General features: G+C 61.9%; 1 protein-coding gene across 3 annotated transcripts in view; it reads left to right on the forward strand.

Moving 5' to 3' along the window:
- ARNT2 (aryl hydrocarbon receptor nuclear translocator 2) overlaps positions 1-10,248 on the forward strand; it is an 86,446-nt gene extending 76,198 nt beyond the window's left edge. For 2 of the 3 annotated variants that reach the window (XM_081114920.1, XM_081114921.1), the window contains exons 15-19: positions 1,367-1,466; positions 2,617-2,755; positions 3,128-3,278; positions 6,593-6,729; positions 7,492-10,248. In XM_081114920.1, coding sequence (XP_080971046.1) covers positions 1,367-1,466; positions 2,617-2,755; positions 3,128-3,278; positions 6,593-6,729; positions 7,492-7,590 — 626 coding nt within the window. In that variant the 3' untranslated portion in view covers positions 7,591-10,248. Of the gene's footprint in view, positions 1-1,366; positions 1,467-2,616; positions 2,756-3,127; positions 3,279-6,592; positions 6,731-7,491 lie in introns of those variants that run through there. The other variant, XM_081114922.1, reaches the window with a different exon arrangement.
- Positions 10,249-18,116: the final 7,868 nt, after the last annotated feature.

Consider the following 18,116-nt stretch of genomic DNA (forward strand, 5'->3'; position numbering starts at 1 on the left):
AAGTGTGGGTTCACGGTCGCTGCCTGGCCCGGGAGAGACACAGACCAGCCTCCGTGGGGCCGGGACCCGGACGGGGAGCGCCCACTGACAGAGCTGGGGGTGGGGGGGCCGATCCTGTCACCCCCCGGCCTGGCCTCTCCCCCGCCCGTCCCCTGGGGCCTCTCACGCTCGTCTTCGAAGTTGGAGGTTGGGGAATAAGCGAGCTCTGATGATGGGTCGGGGGTGCGCTTTCGCTTTAAGCTGAAGGGGTGTCCCGTAAAAGATAAAAATAAAACCTCGGCGTAACCCCTCACGGGGTGAAGACCCCGTTTTCAAACAGAGAGAGGCCTTGAAAAGGGAGAGGACATTGACCCTCCGTCCCCCCGCCCGGGTAGAACCGCTTTTAAAACCGCGTCTTTCCAACCGATGACAAAAATAACAGAATCCAACCAGTTCGGCCGACACTCGGGCCTGCTCTGGACTTGGGGCGCGAACCCGGAGCTTCCCATCAGCGTGAGCTGGGTCCTCTCGGCTGTTTGTAGGGAAATGTCCTTCCCGTGTGTTTACACATCACCTGTGTCCTGGCCCAGGTGGGGGGGGCTGTGTCCTGGCCCAGGAGGGGGGCTGTGTCCCGGCCCAGGTGGGGGCTGAGTCCCGGCCCAGGTGGGGGCTGTGTCCCGGCCCAGGTGGGGGTTGTGTCCCGGCCCAGGAGGGGGGCTGTGTCCCGGCCCAGGTGGGGGGGCTGTGTCCCGGCCCAGGTGGGGGCTGTGTCCCGGCCCAGGTGGGGGTTGTGTCCCGGCCCAGGTCGGGGGCTGTGTCCCGGCCCAGGTGGGGGTTGTGTCCCGGCCCAGGTGGGGGCTGTGTCCCTGCCCAGGTGGGGGCTGTGTCCCGGCCCAGGTGGGGGGGCTGTGTCCCGGCCCAGGTGGGGGGGCTGTGTCCCGGCCCAGGTGGGGGCTGTGTCCCGGCCCAGGAGGGGGGCTGTGTCCCGGCCCAGGAGGGGGGCTGTGTCCCGGCCCAGGTGGGGGCTGTGTCCTGGCCCAGGTGGAGGGGGACTGTGTCCCGGCCCAGGACGGGGACTGTGTCCCGGCCCAGGTGGGGGCTGTGTCCTGGCCCAGGTGGGGACTGTGTCCTGGCCCAGGTGGGGGGGGCTGTGTCCCGGCCCAGGTGGGAGGGACTGTGTCCTGGCCCAGGTGGGGGCTGTGTCCTGGCCCCGGGGCAGACCGCCTGCTGCTGTTGGGGGGGGGGGGGACAGCAAGGCCCCGGCGGGGATGAGCTGCCCGGCCCCGCACCCCCTGCTGGCGCGCCCGCCTGCACCTGTGCTCGTGGCCGCCTGCCCCACTGTCTGCAGGCGGGAAGCCCTGAATCATGTGACCTGCTCTGTCCCCAGCGGAGAAGAAGATGATGGGCTCGGCCTCCGCGGCGGGAAGCCAGCAGATCTACTCCCAGGGCAGCCCCTTCCCGGCCGGACACTCGGGCAAGGCCTTCAGGTGCGCCGGGCGGGCGGGGCCCTCACACCTCAGAGCTGGGCGCTGGGCGGCTGGGGGCCTGTCCGCCGGTGGGGGCCGGGGGCTGGGGGGCCCCTCACACCTCAGAGCTGGGCGCTGGGCGGCCGTGGCCCTGTCCGCAGGCCCGGGCTGGGCTGAGCACCCGGGGGCTCCGGTTCCCATGGAGACGAGGTGTTTATTCCTTTCTTGGGTGTGAAGGGCGCCAGGGAGAGGGGCTGCTTGGCTGCACCCGGGCCTGGTGGGTCGGACCTGCCGACACCCGTCGGGCAGCAGAAGCGCCCTGGGCCCCGGCTCCCCGCGGCCGCAGCCCCCGCCACGGGACAGAGGACCATGTGGCCCGTCAGGCCCGGGGTCTCAGCCCAGCGGCCGCTCGGGCGCAGCCGGTGTCGCCCTTCCTTTCCCAGGCTGGGCCCTGGCCTCCAGGCCTCTTTTTTATTTTATTTTCAAATACGTGTTTATTGGTTTCAGAGAGGAAGGGAGAGGGAGAGAGAGAGAGAGAAACATCAGTGATGAGAGAGAATCATGGATCGGCTGCCCCTTGCACGCCCCCCACTGGGGATGGAGCCCACAACCCGGGCCTGTGCCCCGACCGGGAATCAAACCCTGACCTCCTGGTCCGGGCAGGGCGGGGGTTGGTCCGGGCAGGGCGGGAGGTGGGCAGGGCAGGATGGGGGGTGGGCAGGGCAGGGCGGGGGGTGGTCCGGGCAGGGCAGGGCTGGGGGTGGGCAGGGCGGGAGGTGGTCCGGGCAGGGCAGGGCGGGAGGTGGGCAGGGCGGGAGGTGGTCCGGGCAGGGCAGGGCGGGAGGTGGGCAGGGCAGGATGGGGGGTGGGCAGGGCAGGGCGGGGGGTGGTCCGGGCAGGGCAGGGTCGGGGGTGGGCAGGGCGGGGGGTGGTCCGGGCAGGGCAGGGCGGGGGGGTGGGCAGGGCGGGAGGTGGTCCGGGCAGGGCAGGGCGGGAGGTGGGCAGGGCGGGGGGTGGTCTGGGCAGGGCAGGGCAGGAGGTGGGCAGAATGGGAGATGGTCCGGGCAGGGCAGGGCAGGAGGTGGGCAGGGCGGGGGGTGGTCCGGGCAGGGCAGGGCAGGAGGTGGGCAGGGCGGGCATCTGGGGACACACGCGTGCTCTCTCCTTGCAGCTCCTCCGTGGTGCACGTGCCCGGGGTGAACGACATCCAGTCCTCCTCCTCGACCGGCCAGAACATGTCCCAGATCTCCCGGCAGCTCAGCCAGAGCCAGGTGGCCTGGACCGGGAGCCGGCCGCCCTTCCCCGCACAGGTACGGCCTCGGGGGGCTGCTGCCCGCGGCTGCCCAGGGCGGGGCACCCCCGCATGGCGCCCGACGTCCCGGCCCTGGGCTGGAGCTGACCCTCCCGAACAGCCGGGCCCCCGAGGGCCCAGGGGGTGCCCTTGACCTGCCCCCAGAGATCCAGGGCCCACGTCCTGCGGCTCCACGGCCCGTCCACGTGGGCCCGACCCCCGGCTTGTGCCCGGCCGGCCAGCAGGGCCCCGGGGGTCCGTCCGCCCCGAGCAGGCCCTGCCCCGGCCCCCACACCTGCGGGCGGCGGCGACCAGCCTGGGGCCCGGCGGGGACCTGCGGGGACGCGTCCTCTCTCCGCTGCGCCCTGACCGCAGCCCGTGCCCCCCTCAGGCCGGCAAGACCCAGTCCTCCCCGTTTGGGATCGGCACCGGCCACAGCTACCCGGCCGACCCCGCCTCCTACAGCCCGCTGTCCAGCCCGGCCACCTCCTCGCCCAGCGGCAACGCCTACTCCGGCCTGGCCAGCAGAACCCCCGGCTTCGGTAGGTGGGGGGCGGGGCGGAGATCGGGGGGGGGGGGAGCGTGCAGCCACGCCTCCGGGACATCCCGAGTTCGGGGGGCCGAGCCCCACGCTCCCGGAATCCTGGCAGCGGGTCTGAGGTTCCTCAGCGCCCCTTCCCCCTGGCTCTGAGCGGCCCCTGGTGGCCTTGGCGACTGGCTGCGTAGACTGGGCTGTGGCCGAGGCCGCCGGGTTCAAGGCCACGGGCTCCGTTCCCACATGGTCTGATCCCTACCTTACCCCCCGTGGTCTGATCCCTACCTTACCCTCCGTGGTCTGATCCCTACCCTACCCTCTGTGGTCTGATCCCTACCTTACCCTCCGTGGTCTGATCCCTACCTTACCCCCCGTGGTCTGATCCCTACCTTACACCCCGTGGTCTGATCCCTACCTTACCCCCCGTGGTCTGATCCCTACCTTACCCCCCGTGGTCTGATCCCTACCTTACCCTCTGTGGTCTGATCCCTACCTTACCCCCCGTGGTCTGATCCCTACCCTACCCTCCGTGGTCTGATCCCTACCTTACACCCCGTGGTCTGATCCCTACCTTACACCCCGTGGTCTGATCCCTACCTTACCCTCCGTGGTCTGATCCCTACCTTACCCCCCGTGGTCTGATCCCTACCTTACCCTCTGTGGTCTGATCCCTACCTTACCCTCCGTGGTCTGATCCCTACCTTACCCCCCGTGGTCTGATCCCTACCTTACACCCCGTGGTCTGATCCCTACCTTACCCTCCGTGGTCTGATCCCTACCTTACCCTCCGTGGTCTGATCCCTACCCTACCCTCTGTGGTCTGATCCCTACCTTACCCTCCGTGGTCTGATCCCTACCCTACCCCCCGTGGTCTGATCCCTACCTTACACCCCGTGGTCTGATCCCTACCTTACCCTCCGTGGTCTGATCCCTACCCTACCCTCTGTGGTCTGATCCCTACCTTACCCTCCGTGGTCTGATCCCTACCCTACCCCCCGTGGTCTGATCCCTACCTTACACCCCGTGGTCTGATCCCTACCTTACCCTCCGTGGTCTGATCCCTACCCTACCCTCCGTGGTCTGATCCCTACCTTACCCCCCGTGGTCTGATCCCTACCTAACCCCCCGTGGTCTGATCCCTACCCTACCCTCCGTGGTCTGATCCCTACCTTACCCCCCGTGGTCTGATCCCTACCTTACCCCCGTGGTCTGACCCCTACCTTACACCCCGTGGTCTGATCCCTACCTTACCCCCCGTGGTCTGATCCCTACCTTACCCTCCGTGGTCTGATCCCTACCTTACCCTCCGTGGTCTGATCCCTACCCTACCCTCCGTGGTCTGATCCCTACCTTACCCTCCGTGGTCTGATCCCTACCCTACCCTCCGTGGTCTGATCCCTACCCTACCCTCCGTGGTCTGATCCCTACCCTACCCTCCGTGGTCTGATCCCTACCTTACCCCCCGTGGTCTGATCCCTACCTTACCCTCCGTGGTCTGATCCCTACCTTACCCTCCGTGGTCTGATCCCTACCCTACCCTCCGTGGTCTGATCCCTACCCTACCCTCCGTGGTCTGTCCCTACCTTACCCCCCGTGGTCTGATCTCTACCTTACCCTCCGTGGTCTGATCCCTACCTTACCCCCCGTGGTCTGATCCCTACCCTACCCTCCGTGGTCTGATCCCTACCTTACCCTCCGTGGTCTGATCCCTACCCTACCCTCCGTGGTCTGATCCCTACCTTACCCCCCGTGGTCTGATCCCTACCTTACCCCCCGTGGTCTGATCCCTACCCTACCCTCCGTGGTCTGATCCCTACCTTACCCTCCGTGGTCTGATCCCTACCTTACCCCCCCGTGGTCTGATCCCTACCCTACCCTCCGTCGTCTGATCCCTAGCTTACCCCCCGTGGTCTGATCCCTACCTTACCCTCCGTGGTCTGATCCCTACCCTACCCTCCGTGGTCTGATCCCTACCCTACCCTCCGTGGTCTGATCCCTACCTTACCCCCCGTGGTCTGATCTCTACCTTACCCTCCGTGGTCTGATCCCTGCCTTACCCCCTGTGGTCTGATCCCTACCTTACCCTCCGTGGGCCTTGGCGAGGGCTTTGAGGACCCGCGTCCAAAACCCTAGAGCAGCGGTTCTCAACCTGTGGGTCGCGACCCCTTTGGCGGCCGCACGACCCTTGCACAGGGGTCGCCTCAGACCATCCTGCAGATCAGATATTTCCATGACGATTCATCACAGGAGCCACATGACAGTGATGAAGTAGCCACGGAAATAATGTTATGGTTGGGTCCCAACACGAGGAGCTGTATGGAAATGGCCGGAAGGTTGAGAACCACTGGTCTAGAGTCTTGTTTCAGAAAACTAGAGAATCATTACCGGGCCGGCCAGGTGTGTAAATAGTGGACACACTCTCTCTCTCTCTCTTTTTAAAATATATTTTTTATTGATTTTTTACAGAGAGGAAGGGAGAGAGATAGAGAGTTAGAAACATCGATTAGAGAGAAACATTGATCAGCTGCCTCCTGCACGCCTCCTACTGGGGATGTGCCCGCAACCACGGTCCATGCCCTTGACCGGAATCGAACCCGGGACCCTTCAGTCCGCAGGCCGACGCTCTATCCACTGAGCCACACCGGCCAGGGCTCGCTCTCCCTTTTTAAAAATATATTTTTATTGATTTCAGAGAGGAAGGGAGAGAGAGAGAGAGAGAAGCATCCATGATGGGAGAGAATCATGGATCGGCTGCCTCCTGCACGCCCCACACTGGGGATCGAGCCCACAACCCGGGCCTGTGCCCTGACCGGGAATCGAACCCTGACCTCCTGGTTCCTAGGTCCATGCTCAGCCATGGAGCCACGCCAGCCGGGCACCTTAATGACGTTTTCAAAAGCCCTAACGCTGCCCCAGCTGGTTTAGCTCACTGTTGGCTCGTGGACTGAAGGGTCCTGGGTTCGATTCCGCTCAAGGGCACATACCTGGGTTGCAGGCTCCATCCCGGTCGGTCGGGGCCTGTGCAGGAGGCAGCCCTTCGATGTGTCTCTCTCACATCGACGTTTCTCTCCCTGTCTCTCCCTCCCTCTCCCTCTCTCTACAAATCAATGGAAATGATATCCTCGGGGGGAGGATTGAAGATAAAACTAAAAAAAAACCCTTCACTCCAAACGCAGTTCCACGCTGAGATGCGGGGGGGCAGCCTTCCATCTGTGGACCTGGGGGGCAGATCCAGGCCCCAGCGGGAGGGAGGGGCTGTGGAGGCTCCCCTGTGACACGTCCCGTCTCCCCCCGCCCCCCGCCCCCACCCGGGTCTTGCAGCTGAAGGCGGCCAGGGCGGCGGGCAGTTCCAGGGCCGGCCGTCGGAGGTCTGGTCCCAATGGCAGAGCCAGCACCACGGGCAGCCGAGCGGCGAGCAGCACGCCCACCCGCAGCCGGGCCAGACCGAAGTGTTCCAGGTACACCCGCGCCCCTCCCCTGGGTCCCCCCGCCTCCTCCCCGCCACTGCCCGCGCCCTGCCCCTGACCAGGGCTCCCAGGCCTTGAAGGCCCGGGTGAGGGAGCCTGGGCACCTGGCAGCTCCGTTGTTTCTTTAAAAAATAGTTTTATTGCCCTGGCTTGTGTGGCTCAGTGGGTAGCGCGTCGGCCTGCAGACTGAAGGGTCCCGGGTTCGAGTCCGGTCAAGGGCATGGACCTGGGTTGCAGGCACATCCCCAGTGGGGGGCGTGCAGGAGGCAGCTGATCGGTGTTTCTCTCTCATCCATGTTTCTAACTCTATCCCTCTCCCTTCCTCTCTGGAAAAAATCAGTAAAATATATTAAAAAATAGTTTTATTGATTTCAGAGAAGAAGGGAGAGGGAGAGAGAAACATCCGTGATGAGAGAGAATCATGGATCGGCTGCCTCCTGCACGCCCCACACTGGGGATGGAGCCCGCCACCCGGGCCTGTGCCCTGAGCAGGAATCGAACCCCGACCTCCTGGTTCCTGGGTGGACGCTCAGCCCCTGAGCCAGCCCGCCGGGCCCCCGTGGGGTCGTGTCCACCCCGCATCCTGGTTCGGCCTGACACAGACAAAGGCTGTTCACCTGTGGGAGTGACGGGTCCCCCCTCCCCGGGTCTCGGACATCGGGGGGCCCTGCCCCCTGCCTCCCCCACCCCCGTTAGAGACGAGTGGGCCGTGCGGTGCCCACTGCCCTGCCCCCCCCTTGTCTGTCCCTGCAGGACATGCTGCCGATGCCGGGGGACCCAGCCCAGGGGACCGGCAGCTACAACATCGAGGACTTCGCCGACCTGGGCATGTTCCCGCCGTTCTCTGAGTAGCGGGGGGCAGAGCGAGGCTTCCGTGGACCCCTCCCCGGGCTGTGATGGGGACGCCGCAGCCCCCCCCATCCCCCCGCCAGCAGAGGGCACCTCACCCCCCGCCCGGAGCCCGGGAGACGTCGGGGGCCCCTTGTATTTATTGTGCTGTCCCCGTGTGTCCTTGCGAGGCGGCCGCCGGGTCCTGAGAGTCCGGGTGTGTCCGATCTCGACAGTTTTCCCCGGTAGACGTTCGCTTACAGCCCCCCACGTGCCCCCAACCCCGGGCCTGCCCACGCGTCTGGGACCAGCTCTCTCCTGGCCTTTGCTTCTGTGGGCAGGTGGGACTCGGGGGCGCCCGAAACGGGGGTGCACGGGGGGCACAGCCTGTGCTCTGTGAGCCGGAGGTGAGAGCACAGATTGGGGAGCGTGCACCCCACGCCCCGGCTCCCCAGACCCGCGTGCCCTTTGTATGTGTTGGGCCCGTGTCTGCTCTGCGTGGGCAGAGCGAGTGTCTGAGTCCTGGGCACGCCTGAGTGAGCCCCGAGGTGCCCCCACCCCGCGCTGGGCAGCACCCTGGCTGCAGGAGGGGGACCCGGGGTCCGGGGCCAGGCTGGGGGGCTGGGGCGACTCCTCCTCGCCCCATTCATGTCACCGGAGCCTGTAGGAGGCTCCTGGGTCACGGGCCCTCGTGTGGGGGTGCGGACGGGACGGGCGGATGCCGGGGGCTGGGGCGCCAGGCGGCTTCCCGACCAGCCTCTGGGGGTGGGTGGGGTGTATCTGCTGAGTGGCTCTGGCGATAGTTTCGGGGTGAGCCCTGTCCGCACCCCCAGGGGCCCAACTGGCGTGGGGAGCTGTACCTCTAAGGCTCCGCGTTGGCCTGGTGGGTGGGATGTCCTCTGGTTCCTCCAAACTAACAGGGATTTTAGCTTCCAGAGCGGCTTTGTGGGGCTTTTGTTGTTTTTTTGTTTCTAATCCTCCCCCCAGGGTATTTTCCATGGGTTCTTAGAGAGAGCGCGCGGAAGGGAGAGGGAGACAGAGAGAAACATCGATGTGAGAGAGACACATCGATGGGTCGCCTCCTGCACGCACCCCGACCAGGGCCTGGGCCGGGGAGGAGCCTGCAACCGAGGTCCGTGCCCTTGACCGGAATCGAACCCGGGACCCTTCGGTCTGCAGGCCGACGCTCTATCCACTGACCCACACTGGCTGGGACCAGGGCCCTGTGTGAATAGGGCCAAGTGGTCCCGGGTTCGAGGCAGGGGGTGTGGGTCTCTTGTAGGAGTCTTTGGCTCGGAGGGGAGTTGGGGGGCAGCAGGAGGCAGACACTGAGCCCGCCTGGACTGTCGCAGGCCCCCGGGAGTCTTCCCGTGCGCCCCCCCAAAAAGGCACAGCACCAGCTTCTGGGTCAGAGGATGGTGTCTCCGTAAAATCAACACACATCGAGGCCTGGAGCCCGGGAGTCGGGGAGTTTGGGGGTTTTGTGCTCCTGGTTTTTGGGGGAAACTTGGGGGTGTTCTGAGGTGGCTCATGCGGTCGACCCGCCTGGCCGCGAGCTGCCCGGGTGGAGCTGGGCACCGAGGGCGGCCGAGCGGGGGGACCTTTCATCTCCGCCTCTCGTTCAACCTCAACCCACAAGACCAGCGGGTGTCGACAGCTCCAGTCTCAGTCCTGGGAGGCGAGGATGGAGGGAGGGAGAGGGAAAGGGAGGGAGGGAGAGAGAGTGAGAGACAGACAGACAGACATCCACGGTGAGAGAGAATCCTGGATCGGCCGCCTCCTGCACGCCTCCTACTGGGGATGGAGCCCACAACCCGGGCATGTGCCCTGACCAGGAATCGAACCTGGGACCCTTGGGTCCGCAGGCCAATGCTCTATCCACTGAGCCACACCGGCTAGAGGCAGGCATCTATTTGAGCCCTTAAAGAGGCTGTGTGCTCCCCAGATCAGCACTCCCGACACCCCCAGAGCTCCCACTCGACTAGAGAGAGGGAGAGAGAGAAAGAGAGAAAGAGAGAGGGTGGGGGGAGAGGAGGTCCCGGGAAATGAGCGATATTCTCATCCGTGTCCGCACTGGGCCCTGGACGTCACTGGATTCTCACCCGCCTGCTCGCTAACAGTGAGACAGTTTTGGGGTGATCCCTGTCCGGCACCCCCCCTTCCTGCAGCTGGGGTGCTGCCGAGAGCCGGGTGGGGGCTTGTCTCCTGAGCGAGGCAGGCGGATGCCTACAGCCCAGCAGTCACAGGTCCCGGCAGGGGCCGAAATGCTGTTCGTTTTCCCCAAAAATGGGGGTTCGGTCACGAGGTCGCTGCGCCCCGACCGGCCAGGGGCCACCCCCTCTCTCCTTCCCCCACCAAACCCTGCTGTGTCCCCCTCTCCCCGGGCCTGGGCCCGTGGCCAGAGCCGGTGGCCGGCTGGGACGTGGCGGCCGTGGGACAGCTGCTCCCTGTCGCCGCCTCCTCTCCTCCCGGACGGGCGGTTCCGGACGAGCCCCCCTGGCCTCTGCTCGCCGTCCGCCCTCCGCCTGTGAACTGTGACACCCCCCTCCCCCCCCCCGTCGGTGTTGCTTGAACGTTCTCGGTGACTAACGGTTGTTGTTCCGTCCGTCGTGTACGTGTGTCGCGAATGTAACGGCCTTTGGAAACGTCCTGCAGTAAAAGCCTCTTTGCTTGGAGCCGTGACGGCCCGGCTGCCTCTGTCGTCGATGGGTCCCTGGGCGACGGGCGGGGACCTGGGCGGCGGCGGGTCCTGCAGGGAGGGGGGCAGGGGTCCTGCTGGGCCGTCGGGCTGTAAGTGTGGAGACGGAGACGGATCCGCAGGACCTGCAGCCACAGAGGCCTAAACACGCACACACACACGTACACACTCATGCACACACACAAACATTCATACACACATGTACACACACACATGCGCTGTGCACACACAGTCATACATGCACAAACACACTCATACACACGCATGCACACAACACACACAAACGCTCATATACACACATGCATGCACATACACTCACACACAAATGCACACTCCTACACACATGCACACACACGGTCATACACATGCATGCACACACACATGCACAAACAGTCACACACACACTCCTACACACATGCACAAACACACAAAGACATGCACATACACTCATACACACAACACACACAAACGCTCATACACAAACATACATGCACATACACTCATACACAAATGCACACTCACACCCACACACACACACAAACACATACATAAACACACACTCACAGGAAGAGGCTGTTACTTGGCGCTGGCGGGAAAGCGTGAGAAAAAGCAGCTAGTCCTGATGTTACTCACATGCAGAATATAACACACATGCACACACCCACACACACGCACACACAATTCCAGGGGGATCGAAACAGCTCAGTGTAAAAAGCCGTGTCCGTAAAACATTGAGGGGAAAAGTCACTTAGAGCAATAGATTCATGAAATCAGGTTAGGACGGGATTTAAAAATGTATATTTTTATTGCTCTCAGAGAGGAAGGGAGAGGGAGAGAGATAGAAACATACATGACGAGAGAGAATCACGGATCAGCTGCCTCCCTCACGCCCCCCACTGGGAATGGAGCCCACAACCCGGGCCTGTGCCCTGACCGGGAATCGAACCCTGACCTCCTGGTTCCTAGGTCGACGCTCAACCACTGAGCCACATTGCCTGAGCTCAGAGGGGTTTCTTAAACGAGGCCCGAAGAGCAAACAAGACGAAATAAAACGCAGATACGTTCACACTCAATAAAAATAAAAAGCTCTGCGTGGAGAACGGCGATGACAGCCCATAACGTGTCAGGGAACATCCCGGGACTTAGGTTCCTGGCGGCTAGTGTTCGGGACTCAGGAAGCAGTCACACAGCGAGGAAAGCCCGGCTCCGTCGTCGTACGGCCGCGGGGTTTGCCCCGCGGATTCCCAGGAGCTCGGGGGCGGGGGGGGGGGCGGGGGCGGGTACGTCAGACCCCCCACCAGCCGCTGCGGCAGGAAGTGAGCATGTGGCTGGCACTCGCCGAGTCTGGGAGCACAGCTGGGCCCGCGGATGTGGGCGGCGGGAACGCCGGCTGGTGGACACAGGTGGACAGCGTTGGAGCGTGTGGGGCAACGTCCCGGACGTCATGGATGGACAGGCGTGTGACTCAGCGGTGCCCGCTCAGAGCACCTGCCCCTGGGACCTCCCCGCGCACACAAGCAGACGGGTAAGTGGACGCATGTGTGTGGAGCGTGAGAGACAGCCAGACCCCCTGCCTTCACGTGTTTAGGTTCAACTATTTCCCATGAGACCTTTCTATACCTTAATATATATTTAACACACACACACACACACATATATTTGACGTATATATATACACACACACTAGAGGCCCAGTGCACGAAATTCATGCACGGGGGGTGGGGGGGGTGTCCCTCAGCCCGGCCTGCACCCTCTCCAATCTGGGACATCCCTCTCGCAATCTGGGACCGCTGTCTCATAACCGCTCACCTGCCTGCCAGCCTGCTCGTCCCCAACAGCTCCCCCCACCAGGCTTCTCACCCAAAACTGCCCCCCGTTGCGGCCTGATCGCCCCCAACTGTCCCCCATTGCCAGCCTGATCGCCCCCAGCTGCCCTCCCTCCTGGCCTGATCGCCCCCAACTGCCCTCCCCTCCTGGCCTGATCGCCCCCAACAGCCCTCCCCTCCTGGCCTGATCGCTCCCAACTGCCCCCCTTGCTGGCCTGATCGCTCCCAACTGCCGCCCTTGCTGGCCTGATCTCCCCCAAGTGCCCCCCTGCTGGCCTGTTCACCCCCAACTGCCCCCCTGCCAGCCTGCCCCAACTGCCCCCCTGCCAGCCTGATCGCCCCCAACTGCCCTCCCCTGCCGGCCTGATCGCCCCCAACTGCCCTCCCCTGCCGGCCTGATTGCCCCCAACTGCCCTCCCCTGCCGGCCTGATCGCCCCCAACCACCTCTGCCTCAGCCCCACCACCATGGCTTTGTCTGGAAAGTCTCCCGGTCTAATTAGCGTATTACCCTTTTATTAGTATAGATCATATATACACTTTTATATATACTTTTCTTTATCATTTCAGAGAGGAAGGGAGAGGGAGAGAGAGAGAGACACATCCATGATGAGGGAGAATCACGGATCGGCTGCCTCCTGCACGCCCCCCACTGGGGATCCCACAACCCAGGCCTGTGCCCTGACCGGGAATTGAACCCTGACCTCCTGGTTCCTAGGCCGAGGACGCTCAACCACTGAGCCACCCTGGCTGGGCTATACCTTTTTAAAAGAGATATTTAATTGATTTTTTTTTTAGAAAGAGAGGCAGAGAGAGAGAAACGTTGATCGGCTGCCTCCTGCACGCCCGGCTCCTGGCCCCGTCCTCGCATCCTTCCTGGTCTTGTCTCCACGTCCCGTCGGCTGCTACACGGACCCTGCCCTCCCTCCTCCCGTTTGTAGGGTCTGTGGTTCCATCGGCCACTGAGATGCCCAGGGGACACCCCGTCTCAAGATCCTTAATCACACCTGCCGGTGACTTTTTTCACGAAGGTGAGTAACATGGTCACGGGTTCCGGGGGGTGGCAGGGGGCACCCCTGTGGGGACCGTGGTTCACCCCCCCCCCCCAGCCACCCACCCAGACGGCTGCAGTCTTCTTCCGTCCCGAGGGCTGTGCTTGTCAAACCCCGGCGCCAGCCCGGCCGGCGGGGCTCCATGGCTGAGCACCGACCTAGGAACCAGGAGGTCAGGGTTCGATTCCCGGTCAGGGCACAGGCCTGGGTGGCGGGCTCCATCCCCAGTGGGGGGTGTGCAGGAGGCAGCCGATCCGTGATTCTCTCTCATCATTGATGTTTCTCTCTCTCTCCCCCCCCCCCCTTCCTCTCGGTCTCTGAAAAGCAATAGAAAAATCTGTCCTCAGGTGAGGATTAGCCCAAACACCTCCCTCCCCAGGGGGGGGTCGTGCAGCTGCCCCGAGCCCCGAGCTTCAGAAACTCCCAGGAAAGGGCAGCTGTGACGGCAGCTGGGGTCCCTGACTCACCGCCAACATCTGTTCGGCCGACAGACGGTTTCTGGATGAGCCTTTCTGGCCAACGTTTGGGGGGAAAACAAAACCAAAACCAAAAAAAAAAAAAACCCGAACGACTGTGAGGTCTGATTCCTGGAGCCGGCACGGCGCCCGCTGGGCCGTATGATTTGCCGTCTTGGCGTCTGCGGGGCCAGAGGAGTCGTGGGGAGCGATCCGGCCCGATGGAGGTGGACTTTCCAGTGAGGCGCACCGTGATGTCACTGCCCCAGCAGGACACACACACACACACATGCACATGCACGCACATGCACGTGTATGCACAAACACACATGCACACACGCACACGCGCATGCACATCCACACCCCGCACGCACACGCTTGCACATGCACACACATCCACATGCACGCACGCGCATGCACAAACACACATGCAGACACACGCCCACACACATGCACACACGCACACGCACACGGGACCGTCGCCACCTCCTGCTCGGGGCCGGAGCTCCGTCCAGCAGAGCTATTTGGTTTTTTTTTTTTAAATATATTTTATTGATTTTTTACCGAGAGGAAGGGAGAGAGATAGAGAGTTAGAAACATCGATGAGAGAGAAACATCGATCAGCTGCCTCCTGCACATCCCCCACTGGGGATGTGCCCGCAACCCAGGTACATGCCCTTGACCGGAATCGAACCCGGGACCCCTCAGTCCGCAGGCCGGCGCTCTATCCACCGAGCCAAACCGGTTTCGGCAGCAGAGCTGTTTTATTTATTCTCCGTTTCCACGGTCCCTTGCCCTCAAATGGCTTTAAAATGAAGGGAATTTTGAAAAAGAAGGAACGAGAGATTTTTGTACCCAGTTTGAGAGTCACCGTGTCCAGAAAGATTTTTTTTTAATTTAATTTTATTTTTTTAATCCTCACCCGAGGACATTTTCCACTGATATTTACGTATTTAAAAATATATATATACATATTTTTTATTGGTTTCAGAGAGGGAGAGAGATAGAAACATCAACGATGAGAGAGCCCGCAACCTGGGCACGTGCCCCTGACTGGGAATCTAACCGTGACCTCCTGGTTCATAGGTCAACGCTCAACCATTGAGCCACGCCGGCTGGGTTCCAATGATTTTTAGAGAGAGCGGAAGGGAGGGGGAGAGACAGAGAGAGACACATCGATGGGTTGCCTCCTGCACGCGCCCCGAGCAGGGGATCGAGTCTGCAACCGAGGTCTGTGCCCTTGTCTGGAATAGAACCCGGGACCCTTCAGTCTGCCGGCCGACGCTCTATCCACTGAGCCAAACTGGGTAGGGCAAGATTTTTTTAAAAAACCTTTTTAATTGTGTGTTGATTTGAGAGAGAGAGAGAGAGAGAGAGAGAGAGAGAGAAACATTGATTTTTTAAAAAAAATGTTTTCATTGATTTCAGAGAGGAAGGGAGAGGGGAGAGGGATAGATAGAAACATCCATGATGAGAGAGAATCATGGATCGGCTGCCTCCTGCACGCCCCCCACTGGGGATCGAGCCCACAACCCGGGCCTGTGCCCTTGACCAGAAGCGAACCTGGGACCCCTCAGTCCGCAGGCTGACGCTCTATCCACTGAACCACACTGGTCAGGGCCATTGGTTGATTCTTGTATGTGTCCTGACCAGGGATCGAACCTGCAGCGTTGGCCAATCCGGACGAAGCTGTAACCAACTCACCTCCCCGGCCAGGGCCCAAGGTTTCTTGTAATAAATCAAATAGGTACCAGCCCTGACCGGTGTGGCTCAGTGGATAGAGCGTCGGCCTGCGGACTCAGGGTCCCGGGTTTGATTCCCATCAGGAGCATGTACCTTGGTTGCGGGCACTTCCCCAGTCAGGGGCGTGCAGGAGGCGGCTGATCGATGTTTCTCCCTCATCGATATTTCTGACTCTCTATCCCTCTCCCTTCCTCTCTGTAAAAATCAATGAAATATATTTAACAAATAAAACATAAATTGAACAGGTACCAGGCGCTGAGGCTGCACGTGCTCATCACTCATCCCTCACGGCACCTCGACGGGGCCAGGCCCCTGCTCTGCCCGTGACAGGTGGGGGAGCTGTTGCGCCCCAGCTGACGCGACCACGTAAGTGGCCAGGAAGCCACGGAGCCGGGACCGGACCTTCGCTCAGCGCTGACCTCAAAGCCCACGCTCTTCCTGCTGCGTCCGCTGTCCGGGTCCCCCTGGGGCTGCCCCTTGGCCCCCGAGCTCTCCGCTTCCCGTAATCCTGGCGCCTTGAGATTGGAGACGCCCCCTTTTCTGACGCCCCCCCCCCCCAGCGTGTCTGCTGCAGCCGTGAGCTCATTGCCTCCCCAGGGAGCTGCTCAGCAAGGCCCATGGGCCCGTCTTCCCCGTGCGGAGCTCAGACCTCACCGAGTTGCCTCCCCCACCGGGCCCTGGGATGGCTGAGTCCATGTGCCTACCCCCGAAATATGTGAAAGGAGGGAAGTGTGTTTATGTTTGTACACACACACACACACACTAGCGGTCTGGTGCACAAATTCGTGCACTCGTGGGGTCCAGCCGGTCCGCCCAATGGGGGCCATCAGGGGCAGGCCAGCCAGGGCGAGTGTCCACGGGCGTTCCCGGTGTTCGGCTGTTTGGTCAATTTGCATATTACCCTTTTATTATATATGACAGGCCCGGTGCACGGAATCAGTGCACGGGTAGGGTCCCTAAGCCTGGCCAGCGATCAGGGCCGATCTGTGGGGTGCCCAGCAGGGCGATTGGGTGCCCCCCGCTGGCACCTGCCTCGGCTGGGCAGGCACCGCCCACTCGCCAGCCCTGTCTCCCCCTCCCCCCCACCCCACCCGCTGCCGCCATCGGTTGGGGCCTATGGGCTGGGGCAGCTTCTGTGTTGAGCGTCTGCCCCCTGGTGGTCAGTGCGTGTCATAGCGACTGGTTACTCTGCTGTTCAGTCAATTTGCATATTAGGCTTTTATTATATAGGAGGATTTTTTTATTGATGTCAGAGAGGAAGGGAGAGTGAGAGAGAGAGAAGCATCGATGATGAGAGAGAATCATGGATCGGCTGCCTCCTGCACGCCCCACACTGGGGATCCAGCCCACAACCCAGGCCTGTGCCCTGACCGGGAATCGAACCCTGACCTCCTGGTTTGGTTCATAGGCCAACGCTCAACCACTGAGCCACCCCAGCCGGGCTGACTCCTTATTTATTAACATAAAAGACGGGCAGAGATGCCAGAGAAGCCGCCGAGGCAGGAAGCTGGGAGGTCTGGCGTTTCTTGCGGGAGAGCACCCCCATGGGGGCTGTACAGCTCACTGGCCTTCGGCAGAAGCTCTCACAAGAGCCGGGTTCGTCACGGATGGAACAATCGGATTTTCCACTTTTTCGTCAAAGCAGAACTGACTTCTTTCCCCTGGAAACCACAACCCTCAGGGGCGTAACGTAAACGAGACGTAAATATAAACATGCCCCCCCGCCTTTCCGCCAAGGGCCGTCGGCACACGGGCTCCTGTAGTGCCAGCGACGTCAGATGCCATGACTCACCGCCTTCCTGTTACGGGAGAGGAAGGGGGGACCCCGGGAGCGGGAACTGCGATGCCAGAGGGTCCCGGCGAGGCCTCGGACGGTAAACAGAGGACATCTTCTGGAAACTGCCCTTCCTCCCTCCTCCCTGTGGGTGGTGGATGGATTCTGCGCTGGGACGCTCAGCCCGGCCGGAACCACAGGGCGGAACGGGCGTCCGGCCCAGCTGCCCGGGGTGGGGGGGTGGGGGGGAACCCCCCATGCGTCATGGAGTCTCCATGTCCTTGAGGACCCAGGAAATCCCCCCAAAGAAATCAGTGGAGAGCCGCTTACAAAAACCCCATCTTCTTTAAATTTTATTTTATGAAGCTGTTTTTATTTTTTTTTGTATTTATTTTATCTTCATTTTTGATTTTCTTAAAAGATATTTTTCCATTGAATTTAGAGAGAGTGGGAGAGACAGAGGGAGAGACAGTGAGAAACATCGATGTGAGAGAGACACGTCGATGGGCTGCCTCCTGCACGCGCCCCAACCAGGGCCCAGGCCGGGGAGGAGCCTGCAACCGAGGCACATGCCCTTGACCGGAATCAAACCCGGGACCCTTTGGTCCGCAGGCCGACGCTCTAACCATTGAGCAACACCAGCCAGGGCACAAAAACAGCATCTTAACTTTGGAGGGAGGGGGAGAGGGGGTTGGAGAGGGTAGGATGTGCTCAGAGCCCATCATTGCAACCCCAGCTGCTCATTATAGCAACTCAAGGTGCTTTAGAGACGACTGGGGTCGGCCAGTGTGGCTCAGTGGTTGAGCATCAACCTAGGAACCAGGAGGTCACGATTCAATTCCCGGTCAGGGCACAGGCCCGGGTTGTGGGCTCGGTCCCCAGCAGGGGGCCTGCAGGAGGCAGCTGATTGATGATGTTTTGATCTCAGCGATGTCTCTATCTCTCTCTCCCTTTCCCTTCCTCTCTCTCTAAAAACAACAAAAAAAGAGAGAAAAGAGCCCTAA

Source organism: Myotis nattereri, assembly GCF_964212035.1.
Source record: "Myotis nattereri genome assembly, chromosome: 21".
Classification (NCBI taxonomy): Eukaryota; Metazoa; Chordata; class Mammalia; order Chiroptera; family Vespertilionidae; genus Myotis; species Myotis nattereri.